Genomic DNA, 17,614 nt, shown 5'->3' with positions numbered 1-17,614 from the left:
AAGGTGAAGGGATTAAGCAAAACTACTACAGGGTGGTGATAACCAGAGGGAAAGGGATGGGGGTAGATGGAGGTAGGCAAAGGGGGGATAAGTGGAGATGGAAGGAAACTTTGCTTTGGATGATGGGCACACAAGACAGTGTGCAGATGAGTTTTAGTTGAGTTGTACACCTAAAAACTATAGTTTTGTGAACCAATGTCAATCCAATAAATTTTCAAAACCCTGTTATGGCTTTCTTTGTAAACAAAGAAAATTTTATTTGTAAGTATATTTATATTTCATATATTATAGATTATTATATATAATTCTTGAATAGGCATTTTCCATTCATATGTATCCTTATTTATCTTTACCTGCCCTGTATTGAAATTTTTTACTGAGGTATTTTTGTCTACTCCTTATTTTTCTAATACTTTCATTTTTGTATTTTTAACTGTTACATTGTTTGGGGGCATTTTGACTACTATATCTTCTTCATAAATGTTGCCTGTTGCATCATGTTTTTTTTTAAATCGAGTTTAACACTTTTAATGTTCAATTCTAATACATTATTTTTCCTGGCTTTTGGGGTTTTTTTTTTTGCCATCCCTTTAGTTTTCTTTTTATTTGTGTGTTTCTTTCAAACAATATGAGTGCAGTTTTTAAAACTTTATTTTGAAATGACAGAAAGTTTCAAGACTTTGGGTAATGAACTTTAAACTCACCAACTGTTAACATTTTGTCACATACTAGAATCTCATACACAGTCCTCATTCAAATTTCATCAATTTTATAATAAGGTGTTATCTATAGTAATTTTTTCCTAATCTGGGATTACACTTGCATGTAGTTGTCCTATCTCCCTAATCTCTCTTGATCTCCAGTGCCTCAGCCTTTTTTGTCGTTCAAAACAGTGATATTTTGGAGTCCAAGCCAGTTGTTCTGTACAGTTCCTCGTTTTGAATGGTTTCAAAGTCTTGGATGGCCCAGTAGTTTCCTATTACATTAAGGTATGAACCTTTGGCAGGAATACTGCATAAATTGTGCTGTATTCTTCTTGGTACATCACAATAAAGAGTACACAATGCCAATTTTCCCTATTACTAGTGATATTAATATGGTTACAGTGGTACCCCCTAGTTTTCTCCACTGAAAAGTTATGATTTCCACTTTGTAAATAATAAGATATCTTGAGTACCCTATTTGAAACTGTGTATTTTTCACACAATGGTTTTAGCACCCACTGATGATTCTTTTCTGCATCAATAATTTACTGTTTTTTAATTTAGTTTTTAATTTTAAGTTTAGTTTTTAGTTTTTAATTTAGTTTTTTTACCTTGGCTTCATAATCTCTGTACTTAATGGGATAATTAACCTTTCCATAATTAGCAAAATAACCATATACTTGACTATGCTCCTTCCATCTTATTTTATATGTACTATTTATTTTAAATGGTACTGTCATCTTTTTTTTTCTTTCCCTTATTTTGCTGATCTGAGCAAATTGCTATTCATTCCATGTTTTCCCCCTTGCTAATGGAGCAATTTTATTATACTAATCCACCACACCAGTGTTTGCTAATTTTTGCCATCTTTTGCCTGCTTCCATAAACACATATACACCAAATGTTTCTTGCATTCTGGCACACTATTTCTCTAAATAACACTCCATTCATCCCTTTTCTGCAAATTCAAATAAGAATCTTAAAATACTTCATTACCTTATTCATCTCATCTTTCCTCTCTCCTCTCTGGGATTTTGTAATCATTATGCCACACATACGAGGTAATTCCTGAATGTGTTAAGATAATTTAGGATCTATCAGAGTTCTCTTTTGTTCAAAGAGTCCTTCACTAGCTATTGTACTATAACCCAGAATTATGTAATGTGCATGTGTGTTATTTGGGGTCGGGGGGTGTCTGTGTTCATAAATTCCAAGGTTCACTGATAACAACTGTTTCCCTTCTTTTATTATCCTCATATCAAGGTGTCATTTTTTATTTTTGGCTTTGTTGAGTTCTTCCTTAAACATTTTCCATGGAAAGATTACATAGGTGATATATTCCTAAGCATTCCTTGAACATCTTCCTTTGCTCCACCAGGTAAGTGATATCTTGGCTTCATTAAGAATGTTGGATTTGGCTCTAGCAAGATAGCTCAGTTGGTTGGAACATCATTCTGCAATCCTCTGCACCAGAAGGTTGTGGGTTCAAGTCCTGATTAGGGCACAAACCTAGGTTGTGGGTTTGATCCCCAGTTGGGGTGCATACAGGAGGCAAGCAATCAATGTTTCTCCCTTGCATTGATGTTTCTTACTATCTTCCTTTTTCTCTCTCTGCAATCAATTAAAAGCCATATTCTTGGGTGAGGATTTAAAAAAAAAAGAATGCAGGTGTTGGAGTCCTTTTCTCTTAGTAGTCCAATAACAAGTCTTAGTAGTCTGATAACAAGTCCTATTGCAGTCAGAGATTTTTTCTTTGTAAGTAACTCAGTTGCTGCCAACAATGGAGTTGGTGGAAGGGGTAAACTGTGGGTTGTGTTGTCTGTAGGGAAATTTTAAGCCAATAGTAAAACCAACTAACAGCTGAGTTGTTTTATTATCACCACGTACCAGCAATTCTAAACAATGTTGGTGATAAACTAGTTTTCCTTGAAAAAAAATATTTTGTTTATCTACATGCTAAACAATTCCTGTGGCAAGTGCTGAATTTTCAAAATATATTGTATAATTAGGCTTCAGGTTAGTTATCTTTAATAAACAGTAAACTTGACATTGTACTCTGCATGAAAGAATCAATCCTAAAATAACAAAGCTATGGGTAGTACTTGAATTTTTGGAATTTATTGTGAAACAGGAATTTTATGTATCTTTGTTTGTTAAACATCAATATACAAGGTCTTTATGGAAAAAGTTTAGCCATTGTTAATATGAGAACACTTTGCACAACATCAATGTGACCTAGGAGAGTGGAGTGGAATGTGCATGTGTGAACAATGACAACTTCACTGTACTAGTCAGTGGGGGCAATAGACACCATTGAGTTAGCATGTGTACTGTGTGGTCAATGTATTCAAAATGACTGAGCAAGTAGAGCAATGAATCTGCATCAAATTTTGTGTTAAGTTTGAACATTCCTCTGCAGAAACTATTTGGATGATTCAGGAGGATTTCGGGGACAATGCAATAAGTGCAGCACAAATAAAAGTGTGGCACAAATGCTTCAAAGATGGTCGAGAATCTGTTGAAAGTGATCCATGTTCTGGAAAGCCTGCAACAAACACAACACTTGAGAACGTCAAATGTGTATGGGCTACAATCAACAAAAATTGGCAACCAACAGTGTGAGAACTAGAAGCTGATCTGGGGATTCCAAAAACTACTGTGGCCAAGATTTTGATGCAGGATCTTGGCATGAAATGATGTGCCATGGCAAAATTTATTCCACAGCTTCTGCTACTAGAGCAGAAGAAACATCATGCTTCAGTTGCTAATGACTTGATTCAAACCATTAATGATGAACCAGATTTCCTAAAGGTCATAACTGGGAGATGAATCGTGGGTCTATGGCTCTGATCTGGAAATGAAGGCCCAGTCATCCCAATGGAAATTGCCTGGTTCTCCACACCTGAAGAAAGTGCAGCAAAGTCACAGCAAGACCAAGACCACATTAACAGTGTTTTTTTGATTGGGAAAGTGTTGTCCATCATGAGTACGCCCCTCCAGGCCTAACAATTAATAAGGAGTATTACCTCAATGTCCTTTCTCAGTTGAGTGATGCAATACAATGAAAACAGCCACCGCTATGGGCAACTGGTGATTGGTAGCTTTATCACGACAACCCACCCACTCATGCTTCATGTCTCATGTAGAGTTTTTTGGTGAAGCATCAAATCACCCAGGTGACTCAGTGCCCCTACAAGTTAGGATTTGGCGCCCTTGTGACTTCTGGTTTTTCCCAAAACTAAAATCACCTTTGAAAGGGAAGAGATTTTAGATGTCAATGAGATTCAGTAAAATATGATGGGGCAGCTGATGGCAACTCTAACAAAGGATTTTGCTGTGTTTTGAACAATGGAAGAGATGTTGGGAGAACTGTGTGAGGTCCCACGATGCCAACTTTGTAGGGGACTGAGGCATCATTGTCCTAGATGCAATATTTCTTGTATCTTGTATCTTCATCAATATATGTCTCTATTTTTCATATTACATGGCTGGATACTTCCTGGACAGACCTCATATAGCGGAGATCAGTTTTGAGACTGTCACTCACAAATCTTCAAAAGTTAAGGCTTACAAAAAAACTCTACTTTTTTAAATGCATTACTGTAATTAAACAGTAGTAACCTATTTCCATTTTTGTGTTACTTTTTTTGTTCATTTATACACAAAATGCCATAAAAAACAATTTTCACTGTGTTTCTTTTCTGTCCATTATTATTTGTCTCATTCAGAAATTGGAACTTAACATTGCCATGTAGTGGAGAGGGGTGTTAAGAAAACTACCTGCTCTGAGTCTCAAACATTAAGTATATCACTGCCTGTTCTTTTTCTCTAGAAACACTGTACAGTATTTTCCCCAGGATATCTGCATGTGTTTCTTCATTCCAGGGAATTTTGCTACTATTACTTGTTGATTCATAGCTAGTCCATTTGTCCTTTCTTCTCTGTATGGAATGTCTCTTATTACCTCATGATTCTCCAGCATATTCTTCAGATTACTTATGTCTGTTCTCAGAATGTCTGTCTCATTTTTTTTTCTGTACTTGGAGTTATTTCTTGCAGCTCATTTTCCAAGCCCTTAATTCAAGTCTCAAATGACTATCATGCTAATGATAAGTCAATGATTAGTCAAATGATTAGTCAAATAACTAATTCTTCACTTAACTTATAATTCAAATTGTGATTTTCATAGTACAAATTTAAAGTTTACTGTCAGTAGTAGTAGCAGTATCACTATTATTTTATTTAAGGATGTTTCTGTCCCTAGCAGTTCATTTTCAATGGGCTTGTGTTTTGATTTCTGTGTACATCTTCCTTTCTCTGGATGCTAGACTCCCTTAGGTAGATAGTCATTTTTCTATATCAGCTTTTTGTGGGTTAATGTTTGTTTTTTGGTGTGTTGGGTGTTGGAAAACCTGTACTTACTTGGAAGGCAAAAATGGCCTCTGGGTTACAAGCCAGCAGGCTGTCATCCCCTTACAGAAACAATTGGAAAAAGCCCTTAGAGAGCTGGAGTTCGAAGGCAAGGAATTCAATAATCCTTCTTAGCTATATCTTGGACTTTCAGGAGTCAGGAGGCCCAGTGAACTCCGGGCCTCACCTATGGCCAGCTGCTTATTAGTACAGATTCCCTTTAATTCTAAAGAGGCAAGAAAGGTCTGGAGTTGGGAGTAGAGAGTGAAGTTATAGAATTCAGACTGTTCTGATCCCAGAAACACTTTTAAAAGAGAATTTTGTAAAAGGAAAACTAACTGTCTATAGCTATGACATGTACAGAAATAAATAGGATACCGAGAACATAGGATACATACATTCTATATAGAGAGAAATACAATATATTATAGAAGTAGGAACTGTTATCTTCACTCAGTCATAAAGATACAAAGCTGAAAGGGACCTTAGAAATCACCTAATTTTTTCCTCATATTTGTATCCTCAGGACTTGGCACATAGGACTTTAATAAATATGAGATGAATGAAGGGATGCATAACAGAATATATAAGTGAGTGAATGAATGAGTGAGTGAAGACTGCCCCAAACTACTTATATGACTGAGCAATACAGCTGAGGAACCACACCTTCCCCTTCTGAAGGATGACTGGAAAACAAAGATAAACAACATTGTATTTTGGGTTCTTAATACAACTGGTTAAGGAGACAGACATGTAAATAGATAACATAAATAATGTGATAAAAAGCCATCATAAATGAATTTGAAATCTGGGTGAAAAATTTGGTTTCCTGTGTCCTATTTTCCTGTTTCTTTCTCACTCCTCCCTAGCCAACCATTGGATCATGTGGACAAAGTTTTCCCATACCATGTGAGTTCACAAACTGTTTTTCTCTGCAGGGATAACCAACCTGACATACCTGGGGCTCTGCTGTCCTGGGACTAGCTCATGTTTACAGAAGGGGCCACCTATTGCTCACAGCATAACTGATCTGTTTTTAACTTCCATTCTGCCTCACCCCCATCCCCTACCACCCAGACAGGAAGGTGAGGAAGCTTTGAGGTAGGGGAGGGTGGCAAGAAAAAGAAAAGTGAACAAATGTGTAAATTACTCATGAGAGATTTTGTCCTTGATTCTTTAGTTTCCAGATCTACTAAAAGATGGCAAGTGGAAGTACACAGCACCTGTTAGGCCCTGCCTCCAGAACAAGAGCTGTGAAATCTGAGTCCCACCAACAAGCTCCTCACCACTCCATGCTGCCCCTTTGTGGCCACTGCTCAGGATAAACACTGCCTGAAGGCAAAAGGAATCTCTTTAAGTCTAGAAAGAAAATACTGCAGACTTTGTCAAAACAAGATTAACACATCTCACTTCACTCCCACGCTGCCAGTTGCTTAAATTGTTCATCCCATTATGTGGGTATTGAACTGACTGGAGACAACTCCTTCTCAAAGTTGGATGTAATGGAGACTTACCTGAACAATGACACCAAAGCAATACTGACTTCTCATGTCAGTTGCATTCATGAGAATTGCACAAAACTCTTTTTTTCTTTATTGCCCAAAAGTTCTGGTATGAAATCTGGTATTGTTTTGAGCCAAACTCTGCCCACCCAAACCTTCTTTCTGGTAAGGTAATCCAACTGCTGACAAAGGGCTTTGTAAACAGTGATATGTATTTTCAGAGTTTTAAGAAAAAAATGACTCAGAATATCATTTTTTTCTTAAAACTCTGAAAATAGGTATCACTGTTTACAAAGCCCTTTGTCAGCAATTGGCTTACCTTAATGAGTCCCTCTACCCTACTTAAGAATTGGAATGAGTGATGTTAGGGTTTCTCTGTTACCTAAAAATCTACATTTCTAGGAACCAGCAGATGTAGCTACTTAAGAAAAGCCAATGCAATTCATTAGCAACACAACAAGGAAAGTTCTAGAGATTCCTAGCCAGAAGATGCAATGTGAGTATAGAGGGGTCAGGCATTCCCTTTCTCAGATTTGACTTGCTAATAGATGAGGAAACCCTCCAGTTGTTGTCTTACCCCATTAATATAGTGCAGGTACAAAAAGCATTACAGGAATATGGAAACAAAATTCTATCTGCCCCCAATAAAGACCACTAATACAAACAAATTAAACCAGGGTATATGTGGTCTATTTAAAAACCTGGAGGTACAACTGTTCTAAGTCCTAATTACAACTCAGATGGAAAGATCCACATAAGGTCCTACTAAGCACCTCAACTGCAGTAAAACTCACAGGGATATGCAGTTATGTTCATTTATCTCTAATTAAACCTGTTTCTTGTGAGCCCCCACAGGAATCACAACCTGAGACATATTCTTGTGAACCCATCAAAGACCTCAAACTCCTCTTCAAGAAACAAAAACCTGTTGTAGATAAGTAATATAACAGCTGGGTTTTTTAAAAATATATATTTATTTATTTTTACAGACAGGGGAAGGGAAGGAGAAAGACAGATAGTTAAACATCATTGTGTGGTTACTTCTCATGCACCCTCTACTGGTGACCTGGCCTGTAACTCAGGCATGTGCCCTGACTTGGAATTGAACTGGCAACCTTTTGGTTCGGAAGCTGGCACTCAATCCACTGAGCCACACTAGCCAGGGCTAATAGCTGGGCTTTAATACAATTCTCTTTCTCAAATTTTTGACACTCTTTCTAATAGCCTGTCTCTACATTCAGCCTCCTCCCCCAGGAAAGAAATTTTTCTGTCCTTGCTGGATTTAACCCTTATCAGATAAAGTTCTAGGTGCTCCACTCCACTAACCTTCTTGTCAAATTTGTCACCTCTATGCTATAATTCTATATCAAGATGATGACACTTCAGAAATTTCAACCCATCTGTACTTTAAAAGAAGCAGCCAGTGGCCTCTCTGTTCTGGTCTCAGATCCCATTCCCTTGTCCCCCCTTAGATCAGACAGGGAGAGACTTCCATACCCTATATAGGCATGGACCACATACCTTGTCAGCAGGAAGCAGTTACTTAAGACAAATCATCTTCCCTAATCTACTTTAAAAGACTTTAGGGATAGAAGTCGCTGAGGGGGAAATGAAGCAAGTTAGTAAGACACCAGGGAAATTCCTTGACAAGCAAAATGAGAGAAACTGAGACAAAAATAATTAAACAAGGCCAAATAATTTGAGCAATTTACAGCCAGCTAATGAAACACAAGGTTTTGTCTTCCCTAATCATGGACACTTAGGAGCAAATGGTTTATCCATTCCAGACCTTCTTGGGACAGACCAGCTTTGATCCCAGTCCATCTTCAATGATGTTCTTGATGACATTCTTTGAAAATTAACTAAACAGAAAATAAACCCTGACTCCTCTTTAGGCGCATGTTGATGAATCAGCATATTGAACGACATACCTGAAAAGCTAATGAATAATCTGTAAAGACCTCCCCTAGGATTCTGGCTAAAGATAGATTAAAAGCCTCAAGACAAAGGACCTACAGCTCACTGTCACTAGAGTACACCTACAACTTGTATCTCTGCTAAACTCTAAGGGTCTCCATAAGACTTGCAACCAGAGGAGAAGTAGGCAGTGGCAGCTAATACTGTGCTTACCCCCTGAGCCTGTCTCCTTTTTCTCTGACTTTCTAGTGAACCAAAAGCAGAGCTGCCTTGGCCCACTTCTTTCTTTGAGACTTTTATTTCTCAGTGAGCCAAAACAACCCTGCCTGAGCTCACTTCTTTCCTATACCTTAATCCCTTTGTTTGACTGTCCCCAGGTTTAATAAACATACTCTCAAAATCAGTTGGACTCATATTGTGAAATCTTTCCTGCATGGAGTCAAGAATCCACATACTATCAGCAGACCCAAGGCAGACCCACTCCAACCTGGTCCTCACCTGGTAACAATGAAGCCTCAAGACTTAACTAATCTCAGTATGTTCCCACTCACCCACCTTTCCTTCAGACACAACTCAGACAACCTTTGTGTTAAATTCTGGATTTTCTGAGTCAACAGAGGAATAAAAGGCACAAATAGCAGTGCAAAAAACAAACATTCAATAAATTATTTACATTTGGTTTCAAATATTTAAAAACACATTAACAAAAACATACAACTACTTAATTCTTAATGTATAACCACTAACTGCATTAAGCAAAAGAGTAGAGTATGTTTGATGTCTTTAGGACACAGGGAAGGTAGAAGTGGAATGTAGGGAAATGGGAGAGGAGACAGGGTTGGGAGGGATTATGCATGGTCCTAGCCTACCTCTGCCGACCCAGCCAATGAGGCCAGACTGGTGTGGAAATTTTTTCTCTTGCTAATCCCCTTGATATAAACTTTCAGAGCAACCCCAGCTTTGCTGAATATATAGTATTCTAGATTGACTCAGAGAAATACTAGTGGCTTCAACATAAATGTTTTCCTTCAGGTTTTGAAATATTTGAACATTACACTTCATTATCTACTAAGACATTGTAAACCGCTTCCTGGTCTTGAGCTACCTGTCCCTCTTCCTTTTCATCACTGTAGGCATGGCCATCTCATGTTGATCCTCAGGTAGTTCTTTATATTCAGTCTCAGGATTAGGTACAGTTTCTTCCCAGGAAGGTTCTTGTTTATTGCCTTGAGCTATAACTAGAATATAGCTTAGGCCATTTGTCATTAAAGGGATAAAATCTTCGAATTCAGGCTACAAAATAAAGTGTAAACTGTTCAGTCTCCTGAAATGGATAGACTAACATGGCAGCTACTACCTAAGTTAAATGACATCTTCCCCATTATAATCAGTGGGCAAGGGTATGGTATCCTTATAAAGCTCCTGTTAACAAACACATCTTTCAAGGATAAAAGTTCACAGCTAGCAGGGATTGACCTTAAAGATAGTCTCATAACTATTCTCAAACTTTAGGATGTTTCCAAATGATCTGAAGGGCTTGTTAAAACACCAGTTTCTGGATTCTGGTCCCAGAGTTTATGATTTGGTAGACTTAGAGGGGCCTTGGATTTGGATTTTCACAAAAGCTCCCAGGTGATGCTGATGTAGCTGGTCCAACCCTTTCTTGGGGCCAAGAAAGATGTTTTGAGTGGGGCAGCTGGTTCACAAAGTGCTGTGCAGTAGAACTTTCTGTGATAACAAACATGTTCTGTGCTCCTTAACATATGAAGCCACATGCAGCTATTGAGCACTTGAAATGTGGCTAGTCAAAATGAGACTGAATTTTTATTTAATTTTAATGAGTTTAAATTAAAATGGACACAAGTATCTTAATGGCCACCATACTGGACAGTACATTTGTAGAAGCTATGTCTCCTGACCCCCAAGCCAGCGCACTCTCCAATATATAGCACTGCCTTTATCATATTCCCCCAGGCAAGAAAGAATTTCAAAAATAGCTTGAAAGAAAGGCCTTTGTGTACAGAAAGAATTAAAGTTTTCCTGTAAAGTGTGTGACAAGGAACCTTCAACCTAGGATAAAAATCTATATGAAGTGCCTGGATATTAACTTCCAGGGCTGATGCAGGGAGTCTTAAAGGACATAACATAACGAGGTCTTCACTCCAAAAGAAAACAATCAGATCATCCATCCACTTTTGCTTGACTGCTACTATTTCTACTAGAGATTTCTCCTGAGTCACTGTCTTTGGTATTACCATGATATGAACATCAACAGCAATACTGGAAGGTTATTTGATTGGTTATACTTATTCATTTGTTTTTCTATAATGAAGATCTAAAACTTATAAGAATCTATTGTATTTGAAAACAGTAGCTTTTTTTAAACTTTCTTACCTGGTCTGCTATATGACTATAGAAGTCCCTCACTTGCTTTACAGTGAGCACTCTCTTATCTTCTGCTTCTATGACAAATCCTCCACTGATAATCTTCAATGAGAGAGTATGGTCAGATCCAGACATTGTGGGACCACATACAAAACAAGTCAAAGAGATTTGCTCCCTAGGCTTAACATACCACCCAGATCTCAATGGATTTCATGTAAGAACATCAGCACAATCTGTTGGGCACTAGATTTGAAGATGCTCAAAAATATATAAACCAATAAACTCCATAATATTTATATTATTTAAGTGAGTTTTCTGAAGACATGAAAAAACTAACTGAATTCCCAAAAAAGGTATCATAGTTTTTTGAATCGATCATAAAAATCATAAATCTATAAGGACTTTTTAATAATCTATTTTCAAAATCATTTTAACTTTTCTAAGGTTTTACTTTGATAAGGCTATAACTTATAATCTATTATATTTTCCTCTTAGCAACAAAAATTATGCAAATTATGGGAAAGGACAGAATTTAAGATTTAGAGATGCTTTACTTGTCTTAAAGAAAACTTAATGACAAATTCAACTTGCATGTTATTCAAGTATAATAAAATGTAACACGTAGAAGTTTTGAAGCTAATATAACAAGTCCAATGAGTTATTAGACAATTAAATATAAGAGTTGCCTGGGTTCAAAGCAACTTAGTAATTACATGAAATGATACCAATAATTTGAGCTCAATTTTATTTGGGAGTACCCAGCACCAAGTACCTCTTCTTCTATCATGAAAGCAAGCCCTGAACTGGTTCCATGGGTTTGTATATTACAGAGCTGTACTTGCATCTTAGTGACCTCTCTCCTAACATTCCAAATTGAAAAATTTCTAAATACTCAAATCATGCCTGTTAAGTTACTAAGTGTCTGACAAAAGAAGATAATATCCAAGCAACATTGAAACGTGATAGCTTCTCCTTTACTATAGTTGAAAAATGCAGTGTGTTCATTTCCTTTTTATTCAAAACATTGGAAAAACTTTTATTTAGCCTTTTACTATATTCCAAAGAGGAAAAGTATTTAATAGATATTCATAATTTACATTTCTGAAATGTCATTTACTCAAATGACATTTGACTAAAACAAACAAAAAAGCCAGATGATTAATAGTATTGCCTCAAGTAAAGAACAATATGATTTTGAAAATCTTCCCTATTGCAGTTATTAAAAAACATACTGAAATAAGGAAGAGTAAACCACTGGTATGTGATATTATTTTTGAAAACTTAAAAAAGTATAAGCAGGAGAACCAAGATGGCAGCGTAGGTAGACACACTGCGCCTCCTCGCACAACCAGAACTGACAGAGAATCGAACGGCAAGGGGGTCCGACACCAAGGAAATAGAAAATAAACATTCATCTAGACCGGTAGGAGGGACGGAGACGGGCACCAGGGTGGAGAGGACTCACGTAGCTGTGGCAGGACACAGACTGGCGGAGTGTGGGACGAACAGGGCAGGCAGTCCGAGCACTAGCAGACCCTGCGGCCACACATTCGCGCAGATAAACTAAGAGGGCCGGACTCAGAGTGGCAGAGAACAGGGCAGGCAGAGTGCGGGTAGCACCCCGCAGCCCCACATTCGAACATAGATAAACCGGACGAATGGCAGGGAGCAAAGCAGACTACACAATCCAGGGCTCCAGCACGGGGAAATAAAGTCTCAAACCTTTGATTGAAGGCGCCTGTGGGGGTTGGGGCGGCAGCAGGAGAGACTCCCAGCCTCACGGGAGAGGTCGTTGGAGAGACCCACAGGGGCCTAGAGTGTGCACAAGCTCACCCACTCAGGAACCAGCACCAGAGGGGCCCAGTTTGATTGTGGGTAGCAGAGTGAAAGACTGAAATCCAGAGGAGAGTGGAGCTGGCGCCATTGCTCCCTCTCGGCCCCTCCCCCACGTACAGCGTCACAGCCCAGCAACCAGCGTTACCACGCCCCGGTGAACACCTAAGGCTCCGCCCCTTAAAGTAACAGATGCTCCAAGACAAAAAAAAAAAAGAAAAAAAAAATGGCCCAAATGACAGAACACTTCAAAGCTCCAAAAAAAATACAACTAAGCGAGGAAGAGATAGCCAACCTATCGGATGCACAGTTCAAAGCACTGGTTATCAAGATGCTCACAGAATTGGTTGAATCTGTTCGAAAACCAGATGAAAAAATGAAGCCTATGCTAAGAGAAACAAAGGAAAATGTACAGGGAACCAATAGTGATGAGAAGGAAACTGGGACTCAAATCAATGGTGTGGACCAGAATGAAGAAAGAAACATCCAACCAGAAAAGAATGAAGAAACAAGAACTCGGAAAAATGAGGAGAGACTTAGGAACCTCCAGGACATCTTGAAACGTTCCAACATCCGAATTATAGGGGTGCCAGAAGAAGAGGAAGAACAAAAAATTGAAAACTTATTTGAACAAATAATGAAGGAGAACCTCCCTACTCTGGCAAAGGAAATAGACTTCCAGGAAATCCAGGAAGCTCAGAGAGTCCCAAAGAAGCTGGACCCAAGGAGGAACACACCAAGGCACATCATAATTACATTACCCAAGATTAAATGCAAGGACCTACATCCAAGATTATCCAGCAAAGCTATCATTTAGAATGGAAGGGAAGATAAAGTGCACCTCAGATAAGGTCAAGTTAAAGAAGTCCATCATCACCAAGCCCTTATTATATGAAATGTTAAAGGGAGTTACCTAAGAAAAAGAAGATAAAAAATATGAACAGTAAAAATGACAGCAAACTCACAGTTATTAACGACCACACCTAAAACCAAAACAAAAGAAAACTAAGCAAACAACTAGAACAGAAACAGAACCACAGAAATGGAGATCACATGGAGGGTTGTCAATAGGGGAGTGGGAGGGGGAGGGAGGGGAAAGGTACAGAGAATAAGTAGCATAGATGATAGGTGGAAAATAGACAGGGGGAGGGTAAAAATAGTGTAGGAAATGTAGAAGCCAAAGAACTTATAAGTATGACCCATGGACATGAACTATAGGGGGGGAATGTGGGAGGGAGGGGGTGGGCAGGATGGAGTGGAGTGAGGGGGGGGGATGGGACAACTGTAATAGCATAATCAATAAATATATTTTTAAAAAAGTATAAGCAATATATGGGGTCTGGGATATGGTCTGGTGTTCCCCTCTTCCACATATACACTAGAATCTGGAAAAGGGTGGAGGGACAGGGTGCTATACTTGGAGAATGATATTAATTAAATCAACTGGTAATAGGAGAGAGACTGTGTCATGGACCATAATCAATGATAATGCTACTATACCTAAAGAAAGAATGCATGATAGCAAGTTCATCAAGAGATACCCAAACCCTGCTGACATAGCTCCCAATGTGATCTCTACTATGCATGAAACATCCTTTCAAGTTTCTATATAATTTTGTTGTTTCAACACAAAGTCATTGTTCAAGGGTCAGCAAATTATAGCCTGCAGTCAAAATCTGGCACAATGCCTATTTTGGGGAATAAAGTTTATTGGAACATAGTCACGCTCATTTGTTTACATAGTGCCTGCAGGTGCTTTCTCCATACGATCTCAGACTTAAGCAGTCGTGACAGAGATCATATGCCCCACAAACGTGAAAGTGGTTACCAAATAGCTCTTTATAGAAAAAGTCTGCTGAGATATTTTTGATGATGGCGGTGAGGTAGGTAGGAGCAGAGCCTACTTCCCCCTGCGAACAGGTGGAACACCTAGCCGATCTTCTGAGGAACAGAGTGAACAGCCAACAGTATCCCAGCATATATGAAGGCTGGAGGCCAAAACTGTAGGGGACATTGAAAAACAGACGGTAAGGAGAGTGCTTTGGAATGGTAAGGTCCCTGGGACCAGCATGGGGACCAGGGCTCCTACAGCCCCTGGTCCGGCACCTGCCTGCACATGCTGCAGGATCCTTGGAAGAGAGCCAGGTCAACGGCTCCCTCCCCTACATGAAAAGGGAGGATAAAGTGGCACCAGGACAGACCTGTCTTCTTGAAGTCACTGGGGGGAATAAAGACGAAATGGGAGATGCACAGAGGCAGTGTTCACCCATAAGTCTGTGGACACCAGAGAAATTGGGGAGCCGAGTGATACCTGGAGAAGGGAGAAGAGTTGGTCTGTGACAGACCCTGACCCGGACAGCCTCCAGGCTGGTTGGAAAGTTGGGCTGTGTGAGAGGCTGGGCGCTTGTCAGGAGCAGCAGGCTTGAACAGGAATATTTTGTTGAAAAAAAGGCTCTCGGTGCCTTTTTAGGGAACTCTCCCATGGTGGTCACACCCACACCCCTGTCACCACAACTGAAGCCGGGTCCCTGCCCCCGTGCCTCAGCAGCAGAGGTCGCACCTCCACCAACTTGGCAGACTCGGCCTTGCATATGGCCCCAACACCCCTGCCACCAAGGCCAGGCTGACTCAGTAAGAGGAAGGAGGAGGTGTCCCTGAAGAAGAGAGCAGCGGGGCCCAGGGAGTTAGCAGTCCCCAGAAAGCTTTAACTCAGTGGGGGAGCTGAACTACCCTGAAGAGACTTTGAGAATGCCTAGCACTAGGACAGCAAAGAGCGAGAAGGTGGTGTGTGAGTTGCCCCTAATTAGTGCACCTCAAGTACGGCACAACTGGTGGACTGAAGGCACCAGCCTGGCACAGATGGGCAGTGGGGACCTGGCAGTGAACTGAGGAACTGGGCTGGAGGCTGGGCAACTGTGAATATTGAGGTCCACACCTGGCCCAAATCCTCACAAAACCATAGGAAGGAAGAAAATCTTAGCCCAAACCCTGTCTGCCTGAGGCAGCCAGGAAGACCCACAAAACTCGCTTGGCTTGGTGGATTTAAAGTCAGCAGGAGGCTTTTCTTTATTTTTTTTTTCCCCCAAATGAGACAAAAAGACCTGGAACTGTGAAAGGACCAGAGTCAGACCCAAAGAGGGATCACAAGGCTAATCCCAACAACTGAGAAACTGAGACAAATTTCACTTTGCTATTACAGAGAATTTGCATGTTATTGCTTATTTGTGTTATTATTATTTTTTCATTGTTTTTACTTTTTATTTTATTAGTATTTTTTATTGTTCTTTCTGTTTAGTTTTCTTCATTTTGTGTATTTAATTGCATTGTTTGACTGGTTTTCCTTGTTCTCTCTGTCATAGTGTATTTTAATTTTCCTTCTTTCACTTTCCTCATGTTTTAATAGCACACTACTCTAAATCATGTACTTCCTATTCTTGTTATTTAGATCACATAGTTTCTGTAATATGACTATTGTTCCAGATTTGTAAATAATTGTTGTTCCATATAATTGTAAATACTACACAGCAACCCCCACCCCTCAAAGATCTTAGCCCATTTCACTATCTTGCAGAACTTTATTACTGTTGTGGTTAATTCTATTCTCTCTCATACTACTCCTATTTTCTATCCTTTACTCTCACTATATCTCATAATCTGACCTCCCAAAAGCTCTGTTTTCTGGATTCAACTCACAAAACTTCTCCCTTCTAACAAGTCTTACATCTTTTCCACCCTTTCTAAAAAGTGGCAAGTTGGGTGAAATATCACAGTTAACACTACACTTATCCAAAGGATCTCCTATCTCTTCTCTATGGGTTGGCACTTTAAATCCCATAGAATACACTCTTGCTGTCTTAATCCATTTTGCCTTCCCCTCCAACTGATCACCTAAAAGAGTAGGTGGGAGCTGTGAACACCAATATACCTGCTAGAAGAGAGAACCCACCAGCTAAGGAACCACCAACAAGTAATAAAGGAAGAAGGTGGAGCAATGAAAGAAAACCAACACTAACCACCACCCAGGACCAATCTGGAATTACAACTAAATGGTAGTGAAATCCAAAACAAAACTCTGAACAATAGTGAAAGAGAAGCCTCATAAACTCGGACAGACAGAAGAACCAGCTTCAAAACAACCTATCCGACCTGCACAACAAAATACAAGATGTGGTGGGCACAGTGACCTGCCAGCTGACCCTCAGTTAACCAGCTGCTGGGAAGGACCCACCACCAAATACAACATCCAACAACAATCAAATCCAAATACATTCAGAGAACCAACATAAACAACAGCCCAAGAGCAGCAACTTCAGGAGATCAAGGAGACTGTGCCACTGATCTCACATAGAAGTGAGAACTCACCTACCATAGAAGTTCATACCACAAACCCAGGGAATTAGAACAGATCAATTTAAGAAGCAGAGACTAACAAGAAGAGTCTCACAAATAATGGGAAGACAAAAAAACAATCCTCCAAATGATAGGAAAGGAGGAAGCTTCAGAAAGAATGGTAATGAAATAGAGGCAAGTCAACTATCAGATATTGAGTTCAAACCAATGGTTATAAGGAAGCTCAATGAGCTCACTGAGAATTAACAAAAACTACAGGGAAACTATGATGAACTCACTGCAAACTATATCAACATGAAAAAGGAAGTAGAAACTATCCACTAGGGCCAAAAGGAAATGCAGAATACAATTTCTGAATTGAAGAATACAGAGGAAAGAATAAAAAGCAGGAAAGATGAAGCAGAGGATCGAATCAGTGAACTGGAGAACAAGACAGAAAAAAACACCCAGGAAGAGCAAGAAAATGAAAAGACTCAGAAAGAACGAAGAGGTGTTAAGGGAAATGCAGGACAA

At 39.3% G+C, this 17,614-nt stretch overlaps 1 protein-coding gene across 1 annotated transcript in view; it reads right to left on the bottom strand.

Annotated features, from left to right (window-relative positions):
- Positions 1-17,614, bottom strand: part of NME8 (NME/NM23 family member 8) — a 50,574-nt gene that overhangs the window by 12,050 nt on the left and 20,910 nt on the right. Inside the window, exons 9-10 of the mRNA XM_024557921.4 lie at positions 10,928-11,020; positions 9,639-9,826 (exon numbers count right to left, since the gene is read on the bottom strand). Coding sequence (XP_024413689.2) covers positions 9,639-9,826; positions 10,928-11,020 — 281 coding nt within the window. The remainder of the gene's footprint in view (positions 1-9,638; positions 9,827-10,927; positions 11,021-17,614) is intronic.

This window comes from Desmodus rotundus, chromosome 6 (genome assembly GCF_022682495.2).
Source record: "Desmodus rotundus isolate HL8 chromosome 6, HLdesRot8A.1, whole genome shotgun sequence".
Taxonomy (NCBI): domain Eukaryota; kingdom Metazoa; phylum Chordata; class Mammalia; order Chiroptera; family Phyllostomidae; genus Desmodus; species Desmodus rotundus.
The sequence above is the reverse complement of the archived record's forward strand: the minus strand, read 5'-3'. Positions and strand labels throughout refer to the sequence as shown.